The 23297-nt window shown below is 40.1% G+C and overlaps 1 protein-coding gene across 7 annotated transcripts in view; it reads left to right on the top strand.

The window, feature by feature from the left end:
• The window catches only part of ttll5 (tubulin tyrosine ligase-like family, member 5), a 45236-nt gene that overhangs the window by 2040 nt on the left and 19899 nt on the right, over positions 1-23297 (top strand). For 4 of the 7 annotated variants that reach the window (XM_020590913.1, XM_020590910.1, XM_020590906.1 and 1 more), the window contains exons 3-26: positions 72-178; positions 316-398; positions 1176-1282; positions 1579-1709; positions 1836-1918; positions 3733-3802; positions 3877-3961; positions 7048-7149; positions 7268-7359; positions 7577-7684; positions 13225-13306; positions 13665-13726; positions 16108-16202; positions 16749-16790; positions 17654-17761; positions 17880-17971; positions 18501-18563; positions 19221-19369; positions 19631-19883; positions 20889-21006; positions 22181-22327; positions 22461-22552; positions 22675-22805; positions 23058-23204. In XM_020590913.1, coding sequence (XP_020446569.1) covers positions 327-398; positions 1176-1282; positions 1579-1709; positions 1836-1918; positions 3733-3802; positions 3877-3961; positions 7048-7149; positions 7268-7359; positions 7577-7684; positions 13225-13306; positions 13665-13726; positions 16108-16202; positions 16749-16790; positions 17654-17761; positions 17880-17971; positions 18501-18563; positions 19221-19369; positions 19631-19883; positions 20889-21006; positions 22181-22327; positions 22461-22552; positions 22675-22805; positions 23058-23204 — 2431 coding nt within the window. In that variant the 5' untranslated portion in view covers positions 72-178; positions 316-326. Of the gene's footprint in view, positions 1-71; positions 179-315; positions 399-1175; positions 1283-1578; positions 1710-1835; positions 1919-3732; positions 3803-3876; positions 3962-7047; positions 7150-7267; positions 7360-7576; positions 7685-13224; positions 13307-13664; positions 13727-16107; positions 16203-16748; positions 16791-17653; positions 17762-17879; positions 17972-18500; positions 18564-19220; positions 19374-19630; positions 19884-20888; positions 21007-22180; positions 22328-22460; positions 22553-22674; positions 22806-23057; positions 23205-23297 lie in introns of all 7 variants that reach the window. The other 3 variants (XM_020590908.1, XM_020590909.1, XM_020590911.1) reach the window with 3 other exon arrangements.

Genomic DNA, 23297 nt, shown 5'->3' with positions numbered 1-23297 from the left:
GAAAACATCTACAAAATCTGCATCTCACTTAAATAATGATTCTGTGCCTCATCTAATTATTTGTCCACTAGAGACCATCCTTGCATCAACTGGAGCGGCCTTAGCAAGTCAATCCCTGTTTTCTTGTTTTACCCTGAAGCAGTTGTTTCAAAGGATGAGAGGATCTGCTCTGTGGGAGGTACACTACAGTTTGATGAAGTTTATAATATGACTATGAATGTACAAATGTATAATAGTGTAATAAAATGTTGGCGCTTTTAATAGGTTTGGTGATAAGAGCACTTAATTGTCCTCAAATGTGTTTCTTTTGCTTAGAGCGATACCACATGGCCTTCAAGATCGTTCGCACAGAGAGCCGCCTTGTACGAGGGATACTCACCAATCATGGATTCCATGAGGTAAAGTACTTCACTAAATCATGTAAATTTAAAAGATTAGCCTAAATCTTGCAAACATGAATTGTTTATTGTTATTTATGCACATGCTTTTTGTTCCCTGATAGAAGAAGTCTGATTTTTTTGACTGATATTGTTGATGTCCAAGCCTGGGAATGCTTCCATGAAAAAAACAAAATTACCTCAGGAGCATTAACCCTGTTTCACAAGGGCACACATTCCCTATTATTGATCTTTCTAAACAGTTGCAATTAATTCCCTTTTTATTCCATTTCAGTGCTTTTTGACTTTGCGCTAACCCATCATCAAAGGCAGACGACTGTCTGCCACAGCCTCAAGCAGAGCCAAGCTTTAATAAGCCTCTATTGCAAACGTCTGCCTCTCCACTAGACACTGAAGGAATAGTCATGTATATTTCACTTCCCAACAGACTGTTGGATTACAAAACAGATACACTAATATGATGGTGATGAAAATCTTTGAGTTGGCCTTGTTTCTGAGATAAATTCTTTAATCCAGGTATCAGTTCTTCAGGTTAGTGGCAGGAGTGTGATCTTGTTCTTAGATGTACTCTACCTGAGCTGTCAGGATGGATATCAGAATATAATACTGCTGTTGATGACTGGAAACTGAGCAGAGCCAACTCAGTATGAACATTAATTGATACACCTGGTTTCTAGAACATCTATTTTTCTTAATCGTTCATGGCAAAGCTCGTTAGTACTGTGTACTAAGTCTAGAGCCTTTCAACTGAAGTGAGTTAGTTTCTCTGTTTCTCAGGTTCATCCAAACAATAATGACTTTAATCTCCTGTGGACGGGATCTCACCTCAAGCCTTATATACTACGCAGCCTGCAAGACTTCCAGAAGGTCAACCACTTCCCCAGGTAAAGTATAATAGAAGCCATACATCCATGTAGAGAGCTCCAGTGTACGAGTGTATTGCCGCTGTTTGCTGTATTATAAATATCACTACTGAGCCATTTTAAGCCCTTTGGTTCAGGCAGTGTGTTCGTTGGCTCCCACTGCATAGCGCTTTTAGTTTGGACCGGTGCCAGTCTGAAACATGAAATGAATCATACTGTCAGGCAGAGGGTGTTCTGTATTCATATATCTTTTGTTCTGTCAGTATCAAAGCTGTGGCGCTAGAGTGTTTTAAACTGGAGGCTCTGCTCATTTCCAGGTCATACGAACTGACGCGCAAAGACCGTCTCTATAAAAACATCCAGCGAATGCAGCAGACTCATGGCTTCAAGTACTTCCATATTGTTCCTCAGACCTTTGTGCTTCCATCTGAGTACCCAGAATTCTGCAGTAAGATACCTCTTGTTACATCTTGTCAGTTTAAGCTAAGCTTTGTTTATGGTGTTTTATTTAACCATCACCCATTTTAAACATACACACAGTAAATCATTTTGTTCTTTTCTTGCCTAATCTCAGATTGTTTTGCCAAGGACAAGGGCCTATGGATTATTAAACCAGTAGCATCTTCAAGAGGGCGGGGCATCTACTTGGTCAGCAATGTGAGTGATTTTATCCCCTGGAGTTTTGACTAATACATAGACACTTGTGGCCTCTCCTCACAGCTTATGTCCTCAGTGTAGGTACATGTTGTAAGTAGTTTAATCAAAAGATGTTTTTTTTTCTTCTAGGAGTGTTTGATTTGATATATTCAAGAAATTGAATTGTTGTTTGTCCTATTAAACTTCAAAAATATGAACAAAAATGACTTTCCAAAGCCACAAGATGCTGTTTTTAAATTGATTTGTTATATGCAACTCTAAATCCAAATATATTCAGTTTACTGTAATATAAAATAGGCAAAAGCAGCAAATTTAAGAAGCTGGATTCAGATAATGTTTGGAATTTTTGCTTGAAAATTGTCTTTTACAATCAGTAATACATAATACATTCATGATTATTTTTTTACTCTGGCCCGTCATCAGCTGGCTTTCAAGCACTGATGAAGGCCAAGAGATGGGGCTGAAAGCTCTGCACAATGAAAAATGTTTTATATTTTATTCTTGAGTGCTCTCAAATGTTTTCTTTTTTTTTTGTTGTTGTTGTAACATGGTTTTATATCCGAGGTCAAGAACGAACCTCTGAGCTCAGACATAATTTATCCCTTATATCTTATGTGACCCCTCAGATTTACATTGAACTCTTTTTTTGGGGGTCTTGACCCCTAGGTTGGGAACCACTGCTCTATTACCCCGTTCACACTAACGTGGTGACCCAGAATAAACCTGTAGTTCACGTTGGTGTTTATAACGTGTATTTGTCGACACAGGGAAACTTCTCTTAAAAATTATGATTTTTGTTTTATGCTTCTTTATTTGTAACTTGTATTTATAGTGAGTCAAACAGCAACAAAGGAGAGAAACTGAAACAGCACCTTCTTTGCCTTTGTTTATGTGTGCATGCACATGGGACAGAAACTGTAGGTTCTGCCTCAGCATTGCATGTGAAAGCTGTATGTGTAAGAATAGTTTGCCATTTTGGGAAATAAGCTCATTTGCTTTCATGCCAAAAATTACATAGGAAGATGGATATCACTCTGTAGGATGGCTGTGAGCAGACAGCATAAGTTAGCACAAAGTGGAGTCAGGGGATACAGATAATCAGATCTTACTGACAGTGTCACTCAGCTTTTCTGTTTGTGTGTCAAAAGTTCCTTCTTATTAATGTATAAGAATAGATTCGCATACATGGACAATCTAGAGGGAGTTAACAGTAAGCTCTCTGACTTAAAAAAAAATCTGTGTGAACTGACAGAGCAGTCAGTTGGCCAGATGTTATTTGTGCGTGTGGGCGTTTACAGATACAGCTGTGTTCGAAATAAGTATCAAACAGAATTTCAGGCATTAATAAACTTTGTGGAGTAAATCACATATTTTCAAGTTCTTCTCAGGCATTTTTATGAAACAGTGGAAAGAATGTCAGCGATATTTGGAGAGGGGAAAGAAATACGTTCATTTTTTTGGTTTGGATTTTCTCTGAACTGAAGCCAGCACTGAGGTTACGCCGCCCCTACCCCCCTTCCCTTCTTTTTTCAACCTCACCACCTGCAACACATTTCAACCTCATAAATGACCCATCTCCCACAGCCAGATTATGTTTTTATAGCCTGCTATTGAAGGTTGACCTGCTGTTGTTGCAGTAACTTTACTGGATCTGATTATTTGAAGCTTCACATCACGTCATGTCATCTCTAAAGAATTCAACATTTAGTGCTGTTCTGTATGAATGGACTTGTAGCACTTGTTAAAATGACAAAATGCTTTCTGCAACCTTTTCTTTGTGTGCTCATTATCTTGTCTTTTTCTGTCATCTGCAGCCAAATCAGATCTCGATGGATGAAAACACCTTGGTGTCTCGCTATATTAATAACCCACTCCTAATTGATGGTGAGTTGTTGGAGACACAGTTTTACTTTTGAACTGAAAAATCTGTATGACTTACTTTAATTTCTTATTTACAGAGTTTAAGTTTGACATGCGGTTGTATGTGTTGATAACATCGTACGATCCACTACTCATCTATGTGTATGAGGAGGGTCTGGCTAGGTAAGCATATGTGGGTTTTTTCATTGTCAGTGTCATTATTGGGATAAGTATTATCTGACAATACACTGTCCACTTTTTGGCTCAACTTCTGTCATAATAGCACTTACATCCAAATGCTTGGGAATTTGGAGGCCTCCATCAGCATTTGAATACAGTCAAATGGCAGATTAAAAGAAATCCTGAATAAATGAGTGGTCTCCTCCAGGATGACAGTTACCCCACCCATAGGGCATTTATGTAATGGAACAGTTGAACAGGTATAGTAGATTTTGGACAGCGCTCTCCACCACCATCATCAAAACACCAAATGAAGGAATATCTTGTGGAAGAACAGTTCATTCGTCCAGTACAGTTTGAAGTCTTTCACCCCCCCAAACCTAGTCATAAAGGTCTTTGGGCCAGTGGCTTCTTGTTCACAAAATTTCATCAAACTAGTGAAAACATAGACCTCTGTACATCTGTTGGTAAAATTAATCTCATCAATCTTAACCTCACCCAGGCTCAACCTGTTTTATATTTATAGTTGGTTTTTGTGCATTTGCCTGCTCTTGTCCTGTATTACTGCCAGTGTTGAGTCACACAGTGTTTCCCAGCTGAAATGCACGATGAGATGTGGATGACAACCTGCTGCCAAATACACAGGACCAGGCAAACTAGCATTGTTCTATATACTATGTGCAGTAGATGCTCTAAATAGTGTCCTACACATTTTCTCTGTATATACTAAAGTTTATTTTTGTATATTTTAGTTTTACTCTGAAACATATGTTTTATGTAGCACATGACAAAAAGCATAAAACATACAGCAACATTTTATAGAGTAAAAACACTATGCTTACTTTATAATGGTTAAACAGTGGAAAATAAAAGGTAGTTTGTTTTCATTTTGCAGGTGAGATGCTGGCTCAAAGCTACATTTTGGAGTTTTGATAAAGTAATCAATAATAATAATCAGTATTGAGCAAAGCATGTAACCAATCTGCAGTTTTAATAGTGAGGGATGTCTGCTGTATGAGTAATTGAGCATGTGTCTACATAAGCCTATGGCAGTTTTTCAGCACTGTGATGTAGCTACTGCCTGGTTACGCTAAGCTCCAGCACTGATGTTCTGTCAGGACCCCCTAGAGGGCAGCCTAAACTTTCCAGACCAGCGGCCGTGCAGTGTGTGTAGTGGTAGTGACTTTTAACAAAGCTTGCTATTGTTCCATTTACAGGATGTGCTCATCAGTTGTTGCTGATTGAGTCATAGTTCAAAGATCATATGTTATGATTACTTTAATGGCTCTGTATTTACTGGATATGGCTATTTAATTTCTTACTCTAAATATGATTGTCTGTTGATGGCCTGCATAATCAGACTAGAGAAGGGGTTCAAAACAAATGAAAGTTGTTTTTTGTAAGAAAAAAAGGACTTAATATTTAAGAATTACAAGACAGGGATGGCATAGAGTGTCAGAACCATCGAACCTAAACCAAGAACATGCTGCTGTGTTAAAGGATTGTTTCACCACGTACTTTAAAGCTGCTTCTCCTGTTAAGAGCCAAGTGAGAGTCAAAACAAACTCAAGCAGTATCCCCTCCTCTTTGCTGCTCCCGCCCTGCCTCTGAAACTACGTCATATGTGATCACGCCAGCCAGAGACAGTTGTAGCAGTCAGGTAGCGCAGCAGTAATAACTGGCTCCAGAACTAGTCTACACAGAATATAGAGCCCGTGGTTTTCAACGGCATAGCAGTGACACAATGTCAAATAAAGAGGCTTACATTTTAGTGATATACATACGTATGTCTAACGTTGTTTGTAGTGGATGTATCTGCAGTAACACAAGCAAATGTTCCAGCCACTATTGCATCGCGTTCAATGTTACATAATTGACACACATAACCGTCAATTTTATGTGAAAAACGAGAAATTTCATGTTACGTTTTTGATAGTTGAACAAACTCCCCACTTCTGTAGTTGTGCTGATGGTGTAAATTTTCACAGCTTCTCACTAAAATGCTACTGTACTGCAGTGTTATGTCTGTATAAAGTGGACCAAAGCTTAGAAAAATTAGCTAAATTACTTCATTTTCTAATCCAGGAAAATTTGTTGGTTTCTGCTAATTGGACAACAGAACACTAATGTTGCAGTCATTTGGAATGACTCCGAAGTACAACCAGAATAATTCAATATAAAGGTACAAAATTGAAATGCTAACATTAGCATGCTAATGAAGCTGACATATACACATTAGCTACTCAAAATTTAGTCCTTTGGATTCTTTTAGTGCCCTCCATCTCCGATAAGACAAACCGATGTTAACCCTGGTTTTGCCTCATTCTTTCTCGTACTGATAATGCTGATGCATTATGTGTAAAGTACAGATACCTCAAAAATGTATTTAAATACAGTACTTGAGTACATGTACTTAGTTACTTTCCACCACAGCTCTTGGGTCTCACAGGTCCACTCCCGTCCTGGGTTGGACCTGCACAGGGAACCTCCATGGTCTATCTTTGAAATGAGCCATACTGGTTTTGAAAACGCGTCTTATAACCTTGCATCCTCGGGGGCATGGAAGAAGTGCATTGCGGATTTTAACAACAATGGCCACAGAGGGCAAGAAATAAACACAAGGCCTGAAGATAGCAGAGTGCGGTGGGGGTGTGGGGGGTTTAGCATCAGGCAGGTAGGTCTGGAGAGGGTAGATGATTTATAGCATGACTGTCTCTTTGCTTTGCTCTGATAGAGGTATGTGCTGGAATCAGAGTGTCGCCACCCTCTTGTTTGCTGGCTTGGTTATCAACTAAGAGTAATAAATCATGGACAAATTCAGAATCCCACTTTTATCTCTTGACATTCCTTTGGGTTGTCTTGGTATTCAGGTGCACAGTGCATGCCAAGGAATTCTCATTATTGCACATGTGGCATCCACTCCTTTTAAACGCTGCCAGAAACTAATCTCCGCCCATACTGCCTCTATTATCCAGTCAAATGTCAGCATTATGGATGTGTTCATTATGGCAGATAGATATGATGTGAAATTTTTGGATGACGGGTTATTTTTTTCTTCTCTTGTACTAATAAACAATGCCTGTCTGAAGATTTGCCACAGTCAGGTATGACCGGACTTCAAAGAACATTAAGAACACATTCATGCATCTCACTAACTACAGTGTGAACAAAAAGAGCAGTGACTATGTCAGGTAAGGCCTCATTAGTAATCTACATACGTACACAGAATATGGAGCTATTATGAAAAGCTCGATTGACTCATCCATTTATTATAACTGGGGCATTTGAAACACATTTCTTCCTTTTCAGTTGTGATGACCCTGAAGTTGAGGATTATGGGAACAAGTGGAGTATGAGTGCAGTGTTGAGGTATTTGAAGCAGGAGGGGAAGGACACCACATGTGAGTCAAACCTTCACCTTTTCCATTTGGTTTTAATATCCACACACAGATGATAGAAGTAAAATGTATTCAGTTTGTAGTTTACTTCTCAAACTCTGCTCCTTTTTATCCATCAGTCTACAAAAGTCTATCAATGAATTAAAACATGGAAATTCCAGAAAAGCAAGACTGTACAACATCCGCTAACTCATATTTCTTTCCTTTTTGTCTGTTTCAGTGCTGATGAGACAGGTAGAGGACCTCATCGTCAAAGCTGTTTTAAGTGCTCAGCTACAGATAGCTGCTGCCTGCGAGATGTTTGTTCCCCACAAGACAAACTGCTTTGGTAATTATTTTGTATTCTTCTTAATTTTTTTTGACAATAAGAAAACAAATGTAGTCCACCAAAGGTAGACATTTACATCTAGTAGAAGAAAATGCTGATGGGTGTGTGGTATACTGTACACTAGCTGTTCAGGGCAACAAAGTGAAACTCTAGAACTGCAGCTTCACAAGAGTTTCCTTTGAATGGCATGTTCTCTCTGAACAGATTCCCTTTTTTGCTCACAGTGCAGATACACTCATAAATACTTAGTCACACACACTACCACACCCCTCACATCCCTCAGTTTCAGATTCATTGTCCAGCAGTTCCTCCATGCTGTTTCTCCACTGAGCCATGCTAAGGTTGTAGACGGTCATTCTCCAGTGTGGAGCCTTCCTGCCTGTTGCTGCCCTCTGACTGGCTGCTGGATCGTGGAGAGCCTGTTGACTGAAGCAGGAATTTACTTCCTCCTGTCTGTTGCTATTCAGATCTGCTTGATTTAGGCTGACTGTTTTCTTGGCTGCTCCTGCCCTAGCACTGGGCTCGTGTGAACTCCATTTCGGAGCCATTACCCATGTTAGTGTTGGCACTAATTGTCTGCGCACTTTCTCTGTGTCTGCCAGTCTCTCTGAGATTTGGGATCTGAAGGCGAGCATGTTGGCCGAGCCTCCCTCGGGATTGCTTTTCCCCCCTTTGCTTTTCTCTTGTTCTGCTGCTCATACTCTCTTTCACCTCTGAGATGTTAGAAACATTAAGGGCTTTGCAATTGTGATGGGCTTCTGTAGACATAACAACCCGATTCGTGGTTGTTTGGGCTGCACTGGCACTCGCACCATCTGACAGTCACCTGCATAAAGATGCTATCCTCACCCCAAACATCACTGCTACAGTCATAAACTACATTTACCCAGGGTATGAATGTTGACCGTGCAGGTATTTACAGGGATATGTGCCCTACCAAGCCCAGACCTGGCTCTCATAACACCCGAGAGACACAAATAAACAACCAGATGACACATACAGTATCTATAGTGTGAGAGTGGAAAACAGGAATGGAAAAACAAGTTTCCTTCGATTCTCATTGTTTCTTTCAATGAAATCTGTATTTTAGATTTTTGTTTATACACAACTCTGTATCCTAGATACAGAAATGCTCTATGGGATATTCAGTGATACCACAGAAATTTCATAATCTCTCAGGCCTGTTGATGACTCTACACAAGTGCCTAGATCTGTTGTGTTGTACATGCAGTGTTATCCTTCATTGTGCAGAATGTGTGTTACAGGATGACTAAACGACTAATTCATATGTTGTCTATCTACACTGGATTTAAAATGAAGTGTTTAACAATATAGTAACGACACATAGCTTTAAGGACGTGTTCATCTGTGCTGGGTAAAAAGTGAATAAGTCATTTTTTCATGTCCGCCTATACAGACCTGTATAGATTTACAGTAGATACTACAGCAGAGTCGTTGTGTAATACAAAAGCAATTAGGTCCTTTTACAAAGATACATAATACACTGTGGTCTGGGGTGAACATGCCCGTTACCTTACTTCAGCCGTATCAGTTTACTATTGAATTTAGTGTAATTTTTTTGTCTTCATATGGCCCCAAGCAAGTCATTTACAGCGTTCATAGTCTGTATACAGGATTAAGTTTCCAAAGACAGACACTGAGGGCTCCAGAGGACTACTCTCATCCTCTCTGTGTTGATAATGGCCTTGTGTGTGTGTGTGTGTACGCGCGCGTCAGTATGTGTGTAGAGTATGAATAGAGAGACATGTAGGAACCAGTGTAAAACATGAGTATTACTAACACTCAGGTCTATTTAAGTTTTAAGGGGTCCAGTGTAGTATCTTTGGCAGCTTTTTCTTGTCTCTTCACACCCAGTCCACCGAGGAGTCATGTTCAGTCAGTCGCTGTCAGCTTCAGCTGCCTTTCTCCTTCTTTTGCACTATGTTCCCACTCCTTCTGTGACCTACAGTACACCCGGCATTCATTCTGGGCCTCAGCAGCTTCCTGTAATAGTAAACAGGTAAAGCGTCAGAAAGCATGGCAGCAACCACGTGTGTGAGTGCAGTGAATGTGCCAATAAAAGCAGCGATTGTTTAAAGTTTTTATAAAGTCTCCGGCTTGTCTGGAAGGGAGCCATGCTAGACCATAAAGCACATTCTAATCTTAATTTACTGCAAATTGTTCCCTGCCTTTTTAATGTCTGTGAATGACTTTGATATAATATTTATTGTTTTCAAATGGGATTTCTTCCTCTTGTTCAAGTTGCACCGTATATCTAAATAGACATATTGTAACAAACGTTTTTAGCTTGCTGTATATGTCTCATATGGAAAAGAGGGGAAACAGTTTTTGTTTTACGTTGGTAAGAAGTGTGTGTGTATGGGGAGAGAAAATGCCACCCATGCAGCTCCTCACCGCTGCTATGTGATTAATGGACATACTTTTTGCTGAGGGATGCTGATTACAAGATGTTTTGACTAAGATCTGATTAGCCAAGCCAAAGGCCTATTTTATTACACACAAAACATTCCACTTACTGGTCCTGTGTTCCATTGAATGTCCTTCATTAAGTGCTGAGTGTGGTTGGATCCCCTGTCTGTGAACCACTCTCCCTGTTTTACATTTGTCAGACACTCCCACACTTCTCTGCAGCACAGTGTTTGTATCCCTATGATGACAGCGTGGATTCGTTGTAAAAGAAGTTTTTAGGCATGATTAATGGATTGGCTCCAGCTGTAAAAATAAGGCTATACAGTGTTAACTGTATTCATTTTACTTGTTGTCCTCTGAGTGTTTTTATGTGCGGCTGCAAGCTGCTCTGCTGTCATTCCTGCAGTAGCAGAGAAACAGCAGCAATAATTTGTCAGATTGATGCAAGAGCAATTCACTTGTCCTCGCCCGTAAAGAAAACACACATGAAGGAAGCACTTTATGTTGTTGTTGGTAACGTGGGCCAACAGGCTGCATGGCCAGGGTGGGGAAATTGTTGTGTTTGTGTCTTGTGGTGAAGTTTCCAGCAGTGCCCATTGAGTAATAAAAGAAAAAAGGTTTTTCATTATGCCTTTTCTGTCACATTTTGTCTCTCCCTTTCTCTTTGATGGGTGTGATGTGGATGTTCACTGCCTCTCTTCTCCTTGTCTGTGATGCTTGTTGTGGGTTCTTTGCAGACACGTTTAACAGAGTTTCCCTGGCAGCGGTCGAGCCGCAGAACAAACGTGTCGAGCGGCTCCCGAACAAACGTGTCGAGCGGCTCGGCAAGCTCATGGGGTAGGAGCGGCGCCTGCTCCTAATTGGGGGAAAATGCGTGACACATGGAGTTTGTTTCTCAGGGGCTGTTGAGATGGCTTAAGACCTCCTCAATTTTCCTTGTTGTTGTGGTGGCTCTGCAGGCTCAAAAAAGACTAATGCATAATGTTTTATGACACACAGACATGCTCTCTATCTTTCTTTTCTATGTGTGTACGTTTTTTTTTTTTAAGTGGATTGAATAGGATAAGCCTGCAAGTGGAAAATCTAATCCTAGTGCGCTGCTTAAGTGAGCATGGTTTAACAGCGGAGGTCCAGCCCATCCCTGGCTAATGTTGTAGGAGAGGTGTGGCAAAGTTTGTGCAGTTCCTTCTTGAAAAGTTCACAGTTAGCAGTTATACCAATTTGGACATCAGTGATGCTAAAATAACTTGAACTCCCAACCCATATGATATACAGTAGCCCAGTGAAATATAATAAACAGAATCCATTGTGGATTAACTTCCCCCAGCAGGTATCACAATCTGCTTTTTGTAGCTTTTTAAGAGTGTACACTTTTGCATACAGCAGTAAATTACAATAAATATGATCTTGTAACATATACTGCTCCCACGAGCAGTCGTGCATAAAAACTGGCTCATTGTGTGTGAAGTAATTTGCTGAAGTAAAATTTAATATTTTAAATAAATAAATAAATAAATAACAGATAACAGTACATAAACTGACCAACCTTATTTAAATCAAACAAGTACCCTGTAAAAACAACTTAAATTCCATCTCTTTAAGCCTATTTGTCCATAACAGATGGGTTTCTCACAGAAGGGGCCTGCTGATCACATTTTCTCACAACTCAACAGTAACAGCGTTTTCATTCAAGCATCAATGACGCAAGCAACTTTTCATAGCATGTGGATAACTTTATCAGTTACATGTGTAACCTCGTAGTGGGGATGGATGTTTTCAATCAGTATTAACACCCTGACAGGACCATATTACCCCTCACCTATAGGTTAAATAACATCTGTCCTCGGATAGAAAGAAAGAAAGTCTTAAAATACTTTTCTGAATATTGTTTTTTTTTGATCCAGCACTTGCAAAAATGTGTATATCCGCACTTTAATCTTTGATTGTTTTGTGCATTCTACTTCTTTATTTAACAGATAACTCAGTGAGCTTTGAACCCTGCTCTACATAAATGAATGTACAGCCTAATAACTTTAACTCATCCTGTTAAACTGAAATGGTTCAGTATTATTCATATGAAAGTAATATAAACCCATTGCTCAGAGTCATGCTGGCTTTTGTATATTTAACACTGGCACTGACCTGAGATGCTAGAACAAACAGTGCTGCTGATGGCAGCTTTGAAACCTCCAACACCCCTGGACTATTCTCAACACACTTCGTTCTTTTGAAGTACTATTAAAAGGATTTTTCTTCTGGGTCTATGGTGGGGTTTTGCCCTATCCCTGTAAAATGCTGTGGTTTTCCAGCACGCTGTAGCTGGGGCCAGCGGGTCGATGGCTTATTGGATGACACTCCCCAGAGCAGCGTGAGCGCTTTTTTTTAGGGCACATACAGTAGACCTACTCAGTCGTGGTGAACCATATATCAGTCGGTGAAACAAGAGGGCAACTTGGACTAGAATGGATGAATTTTTACACAGGGAACTTCCTGACCACGTTGTAAAGGGCTTTTATCATGTCACTCAGTGCTGAGCTATTACTGGAGCAAAATAAATACTATATATAGCATAAATATTTCTAACTCAGGCTTCTGCCACTTGGGGCACACTAACACATTTTAAGCTTTTCGCTTCTGGAATTCATATTTAATTGCCTCAGTTGGACAAGATATGAACTTTATGATGGGGGTGAAGCTTTTCCTGGCAGCCATTAGAACGCCATCCTTCTTGTTAATATGCAGTGACTGACCTTCCCAGTCATGAGAAAATTATTGACTGTGTGTATGAAAATATTCACAGACATATTTTGTTTTTTATCTGCCATCTTATATAAGCAACTTCTCTTGAGATGAAATGTGCATGTACTTACAGTGGTTAATGTAATTGAGCCGGGCCCTCAGTGGCAGGCTTTGGTGAATGTTTCTCTCTTGAGTGATTGGGTAAGTAACACTCATGAAATCAGTGGCAGAAAGAGATAGACCATGCTGCCAAATGCTACATAATGGAGTTATGATAAAACTCTGACTTGTGACTTTTGATACCCATCGGCTCTTAATGTTCAGTGAGCGAGGTACAAGCCGTTTGATTCATTTTGTGTTTCCCTCTGTAGAACTGTATGGTTTTGATGTGCTCGTTGATTCCAATCTGAAACCCTGGTTGTTAGAGGTGAATCTTTCTCCATCCTTGGCGTGGTGAGTGACAATGACTCATTTATTTGATTTGTTGATTTAGCAGAATCTCTTACTAAAAACATTTCTTTCACCCTACCAACTAAAACAAGGGGTTTTCTTGGAATATGCAGCCAGGACAAGAGGTTAATAAAATATACTGCACTGAACAAAAATGTTACTCACTCCTATTTTGTGCAGACACCCTAGCAAAAATGCCGTATCTCCTACAGAAGTCTTTATTCGGTTTATTTAGTTTACTCAAGGTCAGACAACAAATATGTGTCCTCCTATGCCAGCTGACTTGTTTTTTGTGGATGTGTATTGTAATGTTTTTCCCGATTTTACTTTGTTTCATTTTGTAACATCCACTTATTTACAGCGATGCACCCTTGGATCTGAAGATAAAGGCCAGTATGATTGCAGACATGTTTTCACTTGTGGGTGAGTGCATGCTGAAACAGTGACTAAACACAACTTCCACTGCATTCTAAAGTTTTGCATGACTTATTGTATATAGACCTTCCTTATAACTAAATGTTTAAATCATTGCACTTGTAAATTATACTATGATGAAATAAAGTAGAGCAAAAAAAAAAAATAGAAACCTTAAAAAATTTAAAAACAGAAGAAGCCAAACATGTCCTCTTAATTTACCACATAAGAAGTTAAATTATGATTCACTGTATAATCACAGAGAAGGAAAAACATTTGATAAATACAGCACATTAAAAGTAACAGTAAAATATTATTATTAGGGATTTACTAACCCTTAAGATCTGAATGAAAAAAAACATTTTTCTTGTGTCACAATTCAAACATTATTAATTGTGAAATTAGGATGTGTTGGAAGTGGATGGATGGATGGAAGTGTTAATTTTGGAGAAGCTAATATGAAATGTTCTATACTATAATTTCTTCACCTGTGTCCCTCCAAATGCAAAGCTAGTTGGGCATTTTTGTAACAGCTCATGGAGACAGTCATCTGTATCATGCAGACATTAAAAAAAAATTCCTGGCCCAAGTCAGAGATACACACCTTTTTTTACAACAGAGAATGAGATGTGTCTGTTTGTTTTGTGTCCACCTTTCATAATTATTCTTATGCTTAAAAAGAGCTTTAAATATTCTGTGATATTTAAGTTTAAACAAGAAGAATGCCATACTCGAACCACTACCACATAGACAAGCACAATATACAGAGCTTGTCTTTGTTCTTGTAGATATACTGTACGTGCATGCAGTAAAAACAGAGACTAATAATAACCATATTCTTTCATTTCTCTTGATTATGCCCACTGACTAGCTGGCATCCATATAAACTGGCACTCACTGACCAGTCTGACCAGTGAATCTGGGCTCTCAGGCCAGTGATATTATAGGAATAGCTATTGTGTCTGTGTGTGGGCGTGCGCACGTGCATGCATGCATATATACATGTCTTAGCCTAAGCCTTGCTTTGGCTTGAAACCCTACCCTCCGGCTCATTAAGTGAAAGAGTAGAATCCTAAATTGTCAGTTATCTTTGGACTGAGATGTTACTGTGCGTCTGGGGAAAATGAGCAGTGGCATGTAAAACATAGTACATCTATTATGTACCACTGATAACACTTGGGCTTCATCCCAGACCTGTAAATAATGACAGCATTCCATTAGCATTCATTTTCTGCCTGTGTGTAGCTGTCAACTCCATGCTGCCCATGTTTGTAATAATTGCAGTGTTTAGGCAAGAGCAATGCAGGGGCCTGATTCTTACCTGACGGCTTGGATGAGGTAGAACAAACAGCCTCGAGCTCCAAGCTGTCCATAGACTTGATTCAGCTCAAGTATGACAGCAAGAAAAAAAACATAAACATATTCTCGTAGCATTTCACTTTTGCCACTAGTCAGTTTTGAGGGAGGGTGGGAATTAATAAACAGAACATCATAGTTTTACATCATATTGACAGGGTGGGCTGCGATGGGCTGGCGACCTGTCCAGGGTGTACCCCGCCTTTCGCCCGCAGCTGGCTGGGATTGGCTCCAGCCCCCCGTGACCCCGTTTGGGACTAAGCGGTTTAGAAAATGGATGGATGGATGACAGGGTGGGAATTACAAACATTTATCCTCACCCTTCTCAGCTACCACTGAGGCATACTGAAATGTAAATGTTTGGAGCTTTATAAATCCAAACTAGTGTGTCACTAGGAGAACACATTTATTTATTGTTTTAATTTAACCTTTGTCTAACTAGGGAGAAAAAAGTCCCTGGAGGTTAGGGACCTCCTTTTTAAGGGGGCCCTCACTTAATGTTTATTAAGCGTTTCTGTGTGTGTGTGTGTGTGTGTGTGTTGATACCTTTTCCCCTTTTCCAATCTTTATCCTAAGCTAAACTAGCTAACTGCTCACTGCAGCTGCATATTTAATAGTCAGATTTACAGTAAGAATGGTATCAATCTTCTCATCTAACTCTCATCTAGAAAGTGAATAAATGTATTTGCCAAAACGTCAAACTGTTCCTTCATACAAGGAACTGAAGTCTGTGGTTTACATCAGGGGGCTGTGTTTGTATTGGGCAACAGTGAGCCACTCTATCAAAACGTTTCTCCGTTTCCTGTCAGAAAATGCTGTATATTAAAGCAAATATGACATTTTTAAATTTGCACGATGAAGTTAAGCATATTGTTGAATCACATGTAATCTTTTGCCTCTGTGCCTCTTGTTCTGCTTTAGTTTCTTGCAGAAACATTGAAGATCTGATGCAATATACTGTATGAAGGTCATGGGAATGAGTAACATTTTTAAGACCTTGGTAAACCCCTTTATGGCTCCTTGCATCCCCACAGGCTTTGTCTGTCAGGACCCCCACTCGAGACAGCCGCGCTCTGACCGAGTCACCCTGGACCCCGGCCTCAAGCACCCGGCAGCACAGAGAGCACAGGTAATGACACACATACACAGCAAAGAACTAAGCCAAGAGTTGCCCCCATTCACCCTTCCTAGTGAAACATTGCTGTTCTTGCCTTGCTCTCTCTGTTGCTTACACTACATTCCTGCCACTACCATTGAGCTCTCCTCTTATGCTCATGGAAAATTCACTGTAATGCAAAACAACTGCTGATGTAATTGCAGTGTATGAGTGACATCAGTTTGCAAGCGCTACTCTTTGTGGCTTATTGTTTTATCATTTCTAATCAAGTGAGTAATGCTCTCTCCAGGCCTTGTTGAGTAATGATGCCACAGCAGCTAATGCACTTGGCTCCTTCTACTTGACTACTGCACCCAGATTTGGCGCAGGAGCTGCTGGAGGGAGATTACTGGATCAGACCGATTTCTGCTCCACCTTTATTGTGTCAAGGGTCGATTTTGACATACAGTAACAAAGTTTCTTTGTTACATGATTATGTAGTATGCATGTTCTCTCTATATGGCTTCATAAAGTTTTATGATGAATCACAACTCACTGTCTTGACCCATTGCTTCTTAGAAACCTCTTTCTGCACCGACAGCCACTGCACACAGGAGAGTGGTAAGTTTTCTTCTGACTCAGACATTAATCTTTTCTTGCCTTGTCCTTTTGCAATTCCCTGATGCCTCTTACGTACATTACTGGTAAGAAATTGCTTACTGCCTTTTACTTATTTGATTATGTGGCTTTTCTGTTTTTCATAGTGCTGGACAGTTGCCTTTTATTGATCCGTGTTGCTGTAAATTAATAGAATTCTCATTACATTAGCAAAGCAGCCTATGTAAGAAAGTGCTTCAGATGCTGCATGCACCATTTCACCCAATATTTCATGAAGTTTGCTGTACAGACATATCTAAAATAACACTAAAGCCAGGGCTGTCACAGTGGTTGCTGAAGAGCTCCAGGGGCTCTCAGAGAACCTGTGCTCTCCTTTCACTCTAATTAGGGGCGACATTTGAAACTTTTTCAGATGGATTAGGCCATGTCACTTTTTGGCTGCCTTTGTACCCCCCCAGCCGCATCAGACAAATTAAATATAATCCTCCTGCTATGCAGATGACAAATTCTCTATGAAATCTTGTGAGGTTGCGCCCAGCTGTCTGGCCCAAGTTTCAAGCTGCACGCCAAGGTTGTCAATCACAGCCTTGTAGTTCATGCAGCAGGGGATGAGCAGCCAGGAATGACAATGCATAACAAAAATGCTCTGTTTATGTGTTTGTTTTCAAGGTGTAGTTTGCACATTTTCCATTTATAAATGAGAATTATATTTCTGAATGGTTGTCAGTAACAAATTTAAGACTACTTTTTATAGTCTTTGGACCTAATTAAATGACTTCCTATTATGAAGCCAGTTTTTAGATGAGTGGCTGAATAGGTTTAGTATCAGTATTGCATGACTGTGTCTCTACTCTTGTGCCCTGTAGCGCCAGAGCCCTGCATCAGCCAGTAACTCAGAAACAGAGGCGTCAAAAGACAAGCAAAGTACTAAACAACGCCCAGGAAACAGCACTCTGAACCTGAGAGCTGATGAGGTATGGTCGTAATAATGGTAGTGTGTGACAGATTGTGAGTGATATTCTTAAAAAAAAAGGCAGGTTTGGTAACTGAACCTTTTCAGAAATTGTTATTTTGCTTCTGTCACTAATATAGATCAAAGTACTGAGGAGGATACAGGAAGAGGATGAGAGACGAGGAGGCTTCATTAGGATCTTTCCCACAGCAGAAACATGGGAACTCTATGGGTGAGATGAGCCAAGAACAGACAAATTACAAGTTATGCCCATGGAGTCTTTGTCGCCTGTGTTATTTATTACTGATACTATCTTAAGATAAGAGGGACTTTTAAATGCGATGAATGTCTAAAGCCAGATCGTGATTGACTGTCACTAATTGAACCACTAGAGTAAGATGTAGCTACAGGGTTGGTATTTTTTAAACACTGTATTATGTTTCAAGAAATGCCATTTTGTTGAAATGGCACTGAAGCCCCTATTAGAGAGGAAATCCATTTTTGGGCTTACAGTTCATGTTCTTATATGATGATTTGTTGCTTGATTAGACCTGTGTTTTTCTTAGCAGTAGGGCTTTTGTGGCATTTTTAAAAGCATTTTATTGAGCGGTTGGGGAAATTACTGGTGCCTTTAATAGCAGCTGCATCCTATGTAAGAGAAGCCTAATTTTAACACATTTGCCACAAAATAAGGAGGTTGAGGCTCATTGCACCCCTGCCTTCATGATTATTGTAATTTGCTTAAATTCTTTTTCTCTCAGTGGATATCTGGAGTCGAAGACATCAATGAACTACATGCTGGCAAACAGACTTTTCCATGGAAGGTAAGTATTTCCATTGTGGTCAGGATGGGGGAATAAGTCTCTCCATCAGTTTGTGGAAACGTGGGATTCTGGCATGGTATTTGTTTAGTTTGTCAATTGGATAGGTGAGAGGAACAGCTGAAAAGATGAAGCACAGTCAACTTTTCCAGTGCATGCCCAAGGTCTATGTGGCACTGTGGTGTCGTTCTGGGGGCAGGAAGGGAAAGACAGTTATACTGTAGGTGAACTGTGCCTTTTTATTGAACTAAATTTTCTTATTTTAATACAACATGTATTTATGTTATTTGAATCACTGTGAGCTTTTAGCTTTGACTACTGAACAACTTTGTCTGGAGATTTGGCCCCCAACTAAGCCCATCTATGATTTTTCCATACTGGGTAAACAGCCACGCTAGTGACACGGCTGTTGCTCCAAGACCTCTGTTGCTGTTATCTGCTGTTTATCCCCTCTCTCTTTTGGACCATCACTTTCTGTTACATCAAGCTTTGGACAAGCTACTCAACCATACTAATCTTTTTTTTAGACCTGACATTATTTAAGATTTTTGCTCTAACTATTGCTCTGCAAAACACTTTGTTATTGTTAATGATATATGTAAAATCATCATTGTTGTCTTTATTACCATCGTGTTGACGTGTCTTGTTCTTGTCTCTCAGGAATGTGAATGGGAATGTGCAGCTGCAGGTGGATGCCGTCCATGGCTGTCATGTTGTCCAGTATGAGAGGAAGCTGTTGTCTCTGGAGGCACGTAAGAGGAAACAGCGGCACTTGACTCATCGCTCTTCTGCAGGGAAGAAAAAACTGGGTAGGCCTGATGTGTCACGCCTCAGTTCAGGAAATTGCTTTTTTGTAAAACTGAGCAGAATGTAGCTAAGAGGGACAACATCACAACGCTTAATACACTTTTGGTTTCAATAAATCACTCCCCTCTGCCATGGTAAGGCTGGCCAAATATGCCTCTCAATGAGTTCATTTAATTGCAACAACAATAAAAAGCCTGTTTTGAGTGTAAAATGCCAGTGATGCAACCGACATTTGTCTTTCCTTGCTATGCTGCACACCTCAGGAAGGGAATCCAAGGCGTCCTTGACTGAGAGCGGCAGCATTCAGAAGCGAGAGGAGCGTGCTCAGGAGGAAAAAGAGGAGGTGAAACAAGTTCTTGAGCCAGTCTTACGCAAGGCGTTGGTAGCAGAGCAAAGGAAACAAGTGGCCACACCATTGGAGTGGTGCCATAGTGAGGCTCCGTCCAGCTCAGAGGTAGCCACGCACAAGCCCAGAGTCAACCTGCTAAGCATCCTTCAGCAGGGCTGGGACCTTAGGTCAGTGTTGTGGGCTGCAGCTCAAGTTGACTGCTGCTCTTACTGTATCTTCCTCTTTCTCACTTTCCCATCCTGTTCTCTTTGATGGATTGATGGAGAAATGCTTATATAGTAGAGTAAATACTTATGGAGGTACAAAGAAATTCAGGCCTGCCTTGCCTAGATGATGTTAAACATTCTTTATTTTTGTGTACCTACTGTATGCCCTCCCTATGGTCTGCAAGAATAGTCTGAAAGAGCACTAGAAGCACCAGTTAAAATCATACTTCCTAAAATAACAGTCCACTTGTAACTAAAAGGAATTTACTAAAAACATAAATACTTTCTAAATTAGCTGACAATGAGTGCATTTTAATATTTCATATATTTCTTGATGTAAATAAAAAAAAACACAAAAGACAAGCAATATGCTGTAATACTACTGTACTTACATGGGACAAAGACAGCAGTCTCCTTGTCTTGATTTGAAATTATAATTTGAGGAGGAATTACAATAACAAGTCTGAGTTTGTAGAAATTCCTTAGTGCTTGCCAGGGCTGTGCATGAAGCTGGTAAATTATAGCACAGCATATCACTGTTTGTGCTTGCCAGCTTTTTTTTTTTTTACTACAGTGTTCTGATAGTACTCTGTCTGGGTTCACCTGGGCCACGACAACAGTTTATCATTTTGATACTGGTGCAGAACAAGATAAATTGTGTTTCAACAACTGTTGGCTGAAAATGATACATAACTGTTTTTGATTTCACTCTTTTCCTGATGTTACTGTATGTCAGCCAAATGGAATGACTAAGACTGCTTGTCCTATCTGTTGTAACACATGTACAGTATCACAGATTCCAAAGCAACAAAATAGTTTTTACTGCCAGTTGCAAACACACTGGCTGAATACCTCGAGGATAATCTTAATTACTGTCTATTGTTGTGTCTTTCCGTTCTGTTGCTTTAGCTTTGTTGTTCATGATGGTTTCCCTCTCTCTCTTCTGCTTTTGCCTCCCGTCTCCAGTAAGGTGCAGGCTCGAATGGCCTTTTCTTCTTACCTGCAGAGAGTCCAACAAAGACTGTTAGCAGAGAGCAGAACTAACACCATCCCAGCTTGGCCAGACAAGGACAATGATCAAATGGTACAGTGATAACCATTTTTATTCCCCTTTTCCTAATACATGGACAGGGGTGGATTACTCTGTAGCATTGTCTTCTTCCTACAGTATGTACAGTATACACCAATCAGCCATAACATTCTGACCACTGACAGGTGAAGTCAATGACACCGACTGTCTCATTAGAGTGGCACCTGTCAGTGTGTGGGGTTTATTAGGCAGCATGTGAACATTCAGTGCTTGAAGTTGATGTGTTGGAAGCAGGAAAAATGGAGCGTAAGGATCTGAGTGACTTTGACAAAGGCCAAACTGTAATTGCTGACGACTGGGTCAGAGCATCTCCCAGTCTGCAGAGCTTGTTGGGTGTTCCTGGTCTGCAGTGGTCAGTACCTACTAACAGTGTCTACGGAAGGACAAACAAAGACTCTGCAACAGGGTCATGGACGCCCAAGACTCACTGATGATGAGGTTGATCTACTGTAGATTAAGCTCTTAAATTTCATTTGTGCTTTTCAAAAGTTTCCATTTAGTTTGAATCTTTGTTAAAATAATACATTGGTCTCTATGAAGAGAAACATAGTGGCTATAGTGGTGATATCACACCTAGAGTGGGAAAGCTATTGAATTAGTCTAAATAATTCTCTATAACTTGTCCTCACAACCACAGTTTTCAGTCCTTTTACATAGGTGTTTCACTGAATGGGCAACAAATGTTTGCCCTTCCTGACAGTATAAATACTGTATGGAACCAAACAGATTCACAGAAGACACACAGTGAGCTGCAAAGTGACATGAGTGTTAAGCCCACTTAACCATTGACTCCTGCCTGCACTGTATTAGGCAGGCGGTCATAATGTTATGGTTAATCGGTGTATGTATGGCATATTTCCCCTCATTATTATTCTATTACTCATTATGGCTGTAGTTAGAATGTGTATGAGGCATTTGTGGCCACACAGAGAAAACAGAGGAAAAAACGTGGTCTGTGAAAATTAGCCTGATCGGAAAGTCTGCATTATAAAGGCATATATCATCACCACTGACCTCAAACCTTTGAGGAAAATCATTGTGAACTCAACTGATCTCTAGGCTATAAATTTCAGAGTGTTTTAAATGACATTGAAAAGGAGAAAATACATGCAGCAGTTTTAAAAACTAACAATAAAAGGCTTCTCATGTATGTTTTTTGCCTGCACAGGAGCTGGTGATTCGTTTCCTGAGAAGAGCAGCCCATAACCTTCAACAGAATATAAAGGTGGTTTTGCCCAGTCGCCAGTTACCACTGCAGGACCGCAGACGCATCCTCTCCAACCAGTTAGGGGAGTTTATCCATTGTTACAACAAGGTACCAATTCCCAGACACGGATTTTACCAAAGAATTACAGTTCTTAGAGTTGTTGCTAACACAGGAGGGTTTTTTTATGCAGTTCATCTAGAAACAGCTGAGAATATTTGCTTAATTGTTCTTATCTTTTCAGGAAACTGAACATATGTTGAAAAAACAAGAGAATAGCAAAGAGGAGGTTTGTGTTAACCCCCTGGTATTTCAGGAATACATCACATCAGCAAGGTTAGTGAAGCCCACTTAACCACTGTTCATGGTTCGACTCTTTAACATCCTTTTTACTGTATGTATTCTACAGAGTGGTCTCAGTCTGCTATACACATTCATCTCCTGTCTTTTTTTAACAGTGAAAATGATCTGGAGGAAATACTAACATTTTACACACAGAAAAATAAATCAGCCACCATCTTTCTAGGAACAAAAGTCAGGAGTGTTAAGAAAGACTCCGAAGATTCAGTCAGCTATGAGAATTCCCAATGTGAGTTCCTTCCGTTTTTTTTCGTGTTACTGTAGGCCTGTTTTATGTTTAATTTTGTATCATTCAAGTACAGTAAACAGGAATTGTTTAGATTTGTGAGCCCAAAAAAATAAAGGGAAAAAGATGAGTCATTTGGGGTAAAGACAAGGTCATCTTCAAATAATTAGCACTCGCTGGGAGAAAACAAATGTGTGTCTGAGCCAAGGAATAGCTAACCGATGATAACTCTGGCTCGTTTCCTCCTTTGAATAGTTCTGCCTATGACCAAAGAGGATTCCAGTGCTTTAGAGTCCTCGCTCTCCACAGGGAAAGTCAGCAGTGACCCGGACATCAAGGACTCTGAGAGTCAGCCTTCTGTCCGTATGTTGTCTGAAGACCAACAGGCAGTGGTTCGAACTGGTAAAACTCAGCCAGATGTCCTGGTGTCTCAGCACTGCTCTACCTTTCCTGCCACTTTAGACTGTACACATATTCAAATGCAGCACCGCTCTT

The sequence above is a fragment of the Monopterus albus genome, unplaced genomic scaffold, assembly GCF_001952655.1.
Source record: "Monopterus albus unplaced genomic scaffold, M_albus_1.0 scaffold13.1, whole genome shotgun sequence".
Taxonomy (NCBI): domain Eukaryota; kingdom Metazoa; phylum Chordata; class Actinopteri; order Synbranchiformes; family Synbranchidae; genus Monopterus; species Monopterus albus.
Note: the sequence above shows the minus strand (reverse complement) of the source record. Positions and strands in the feature narration are given on the sequence as shown.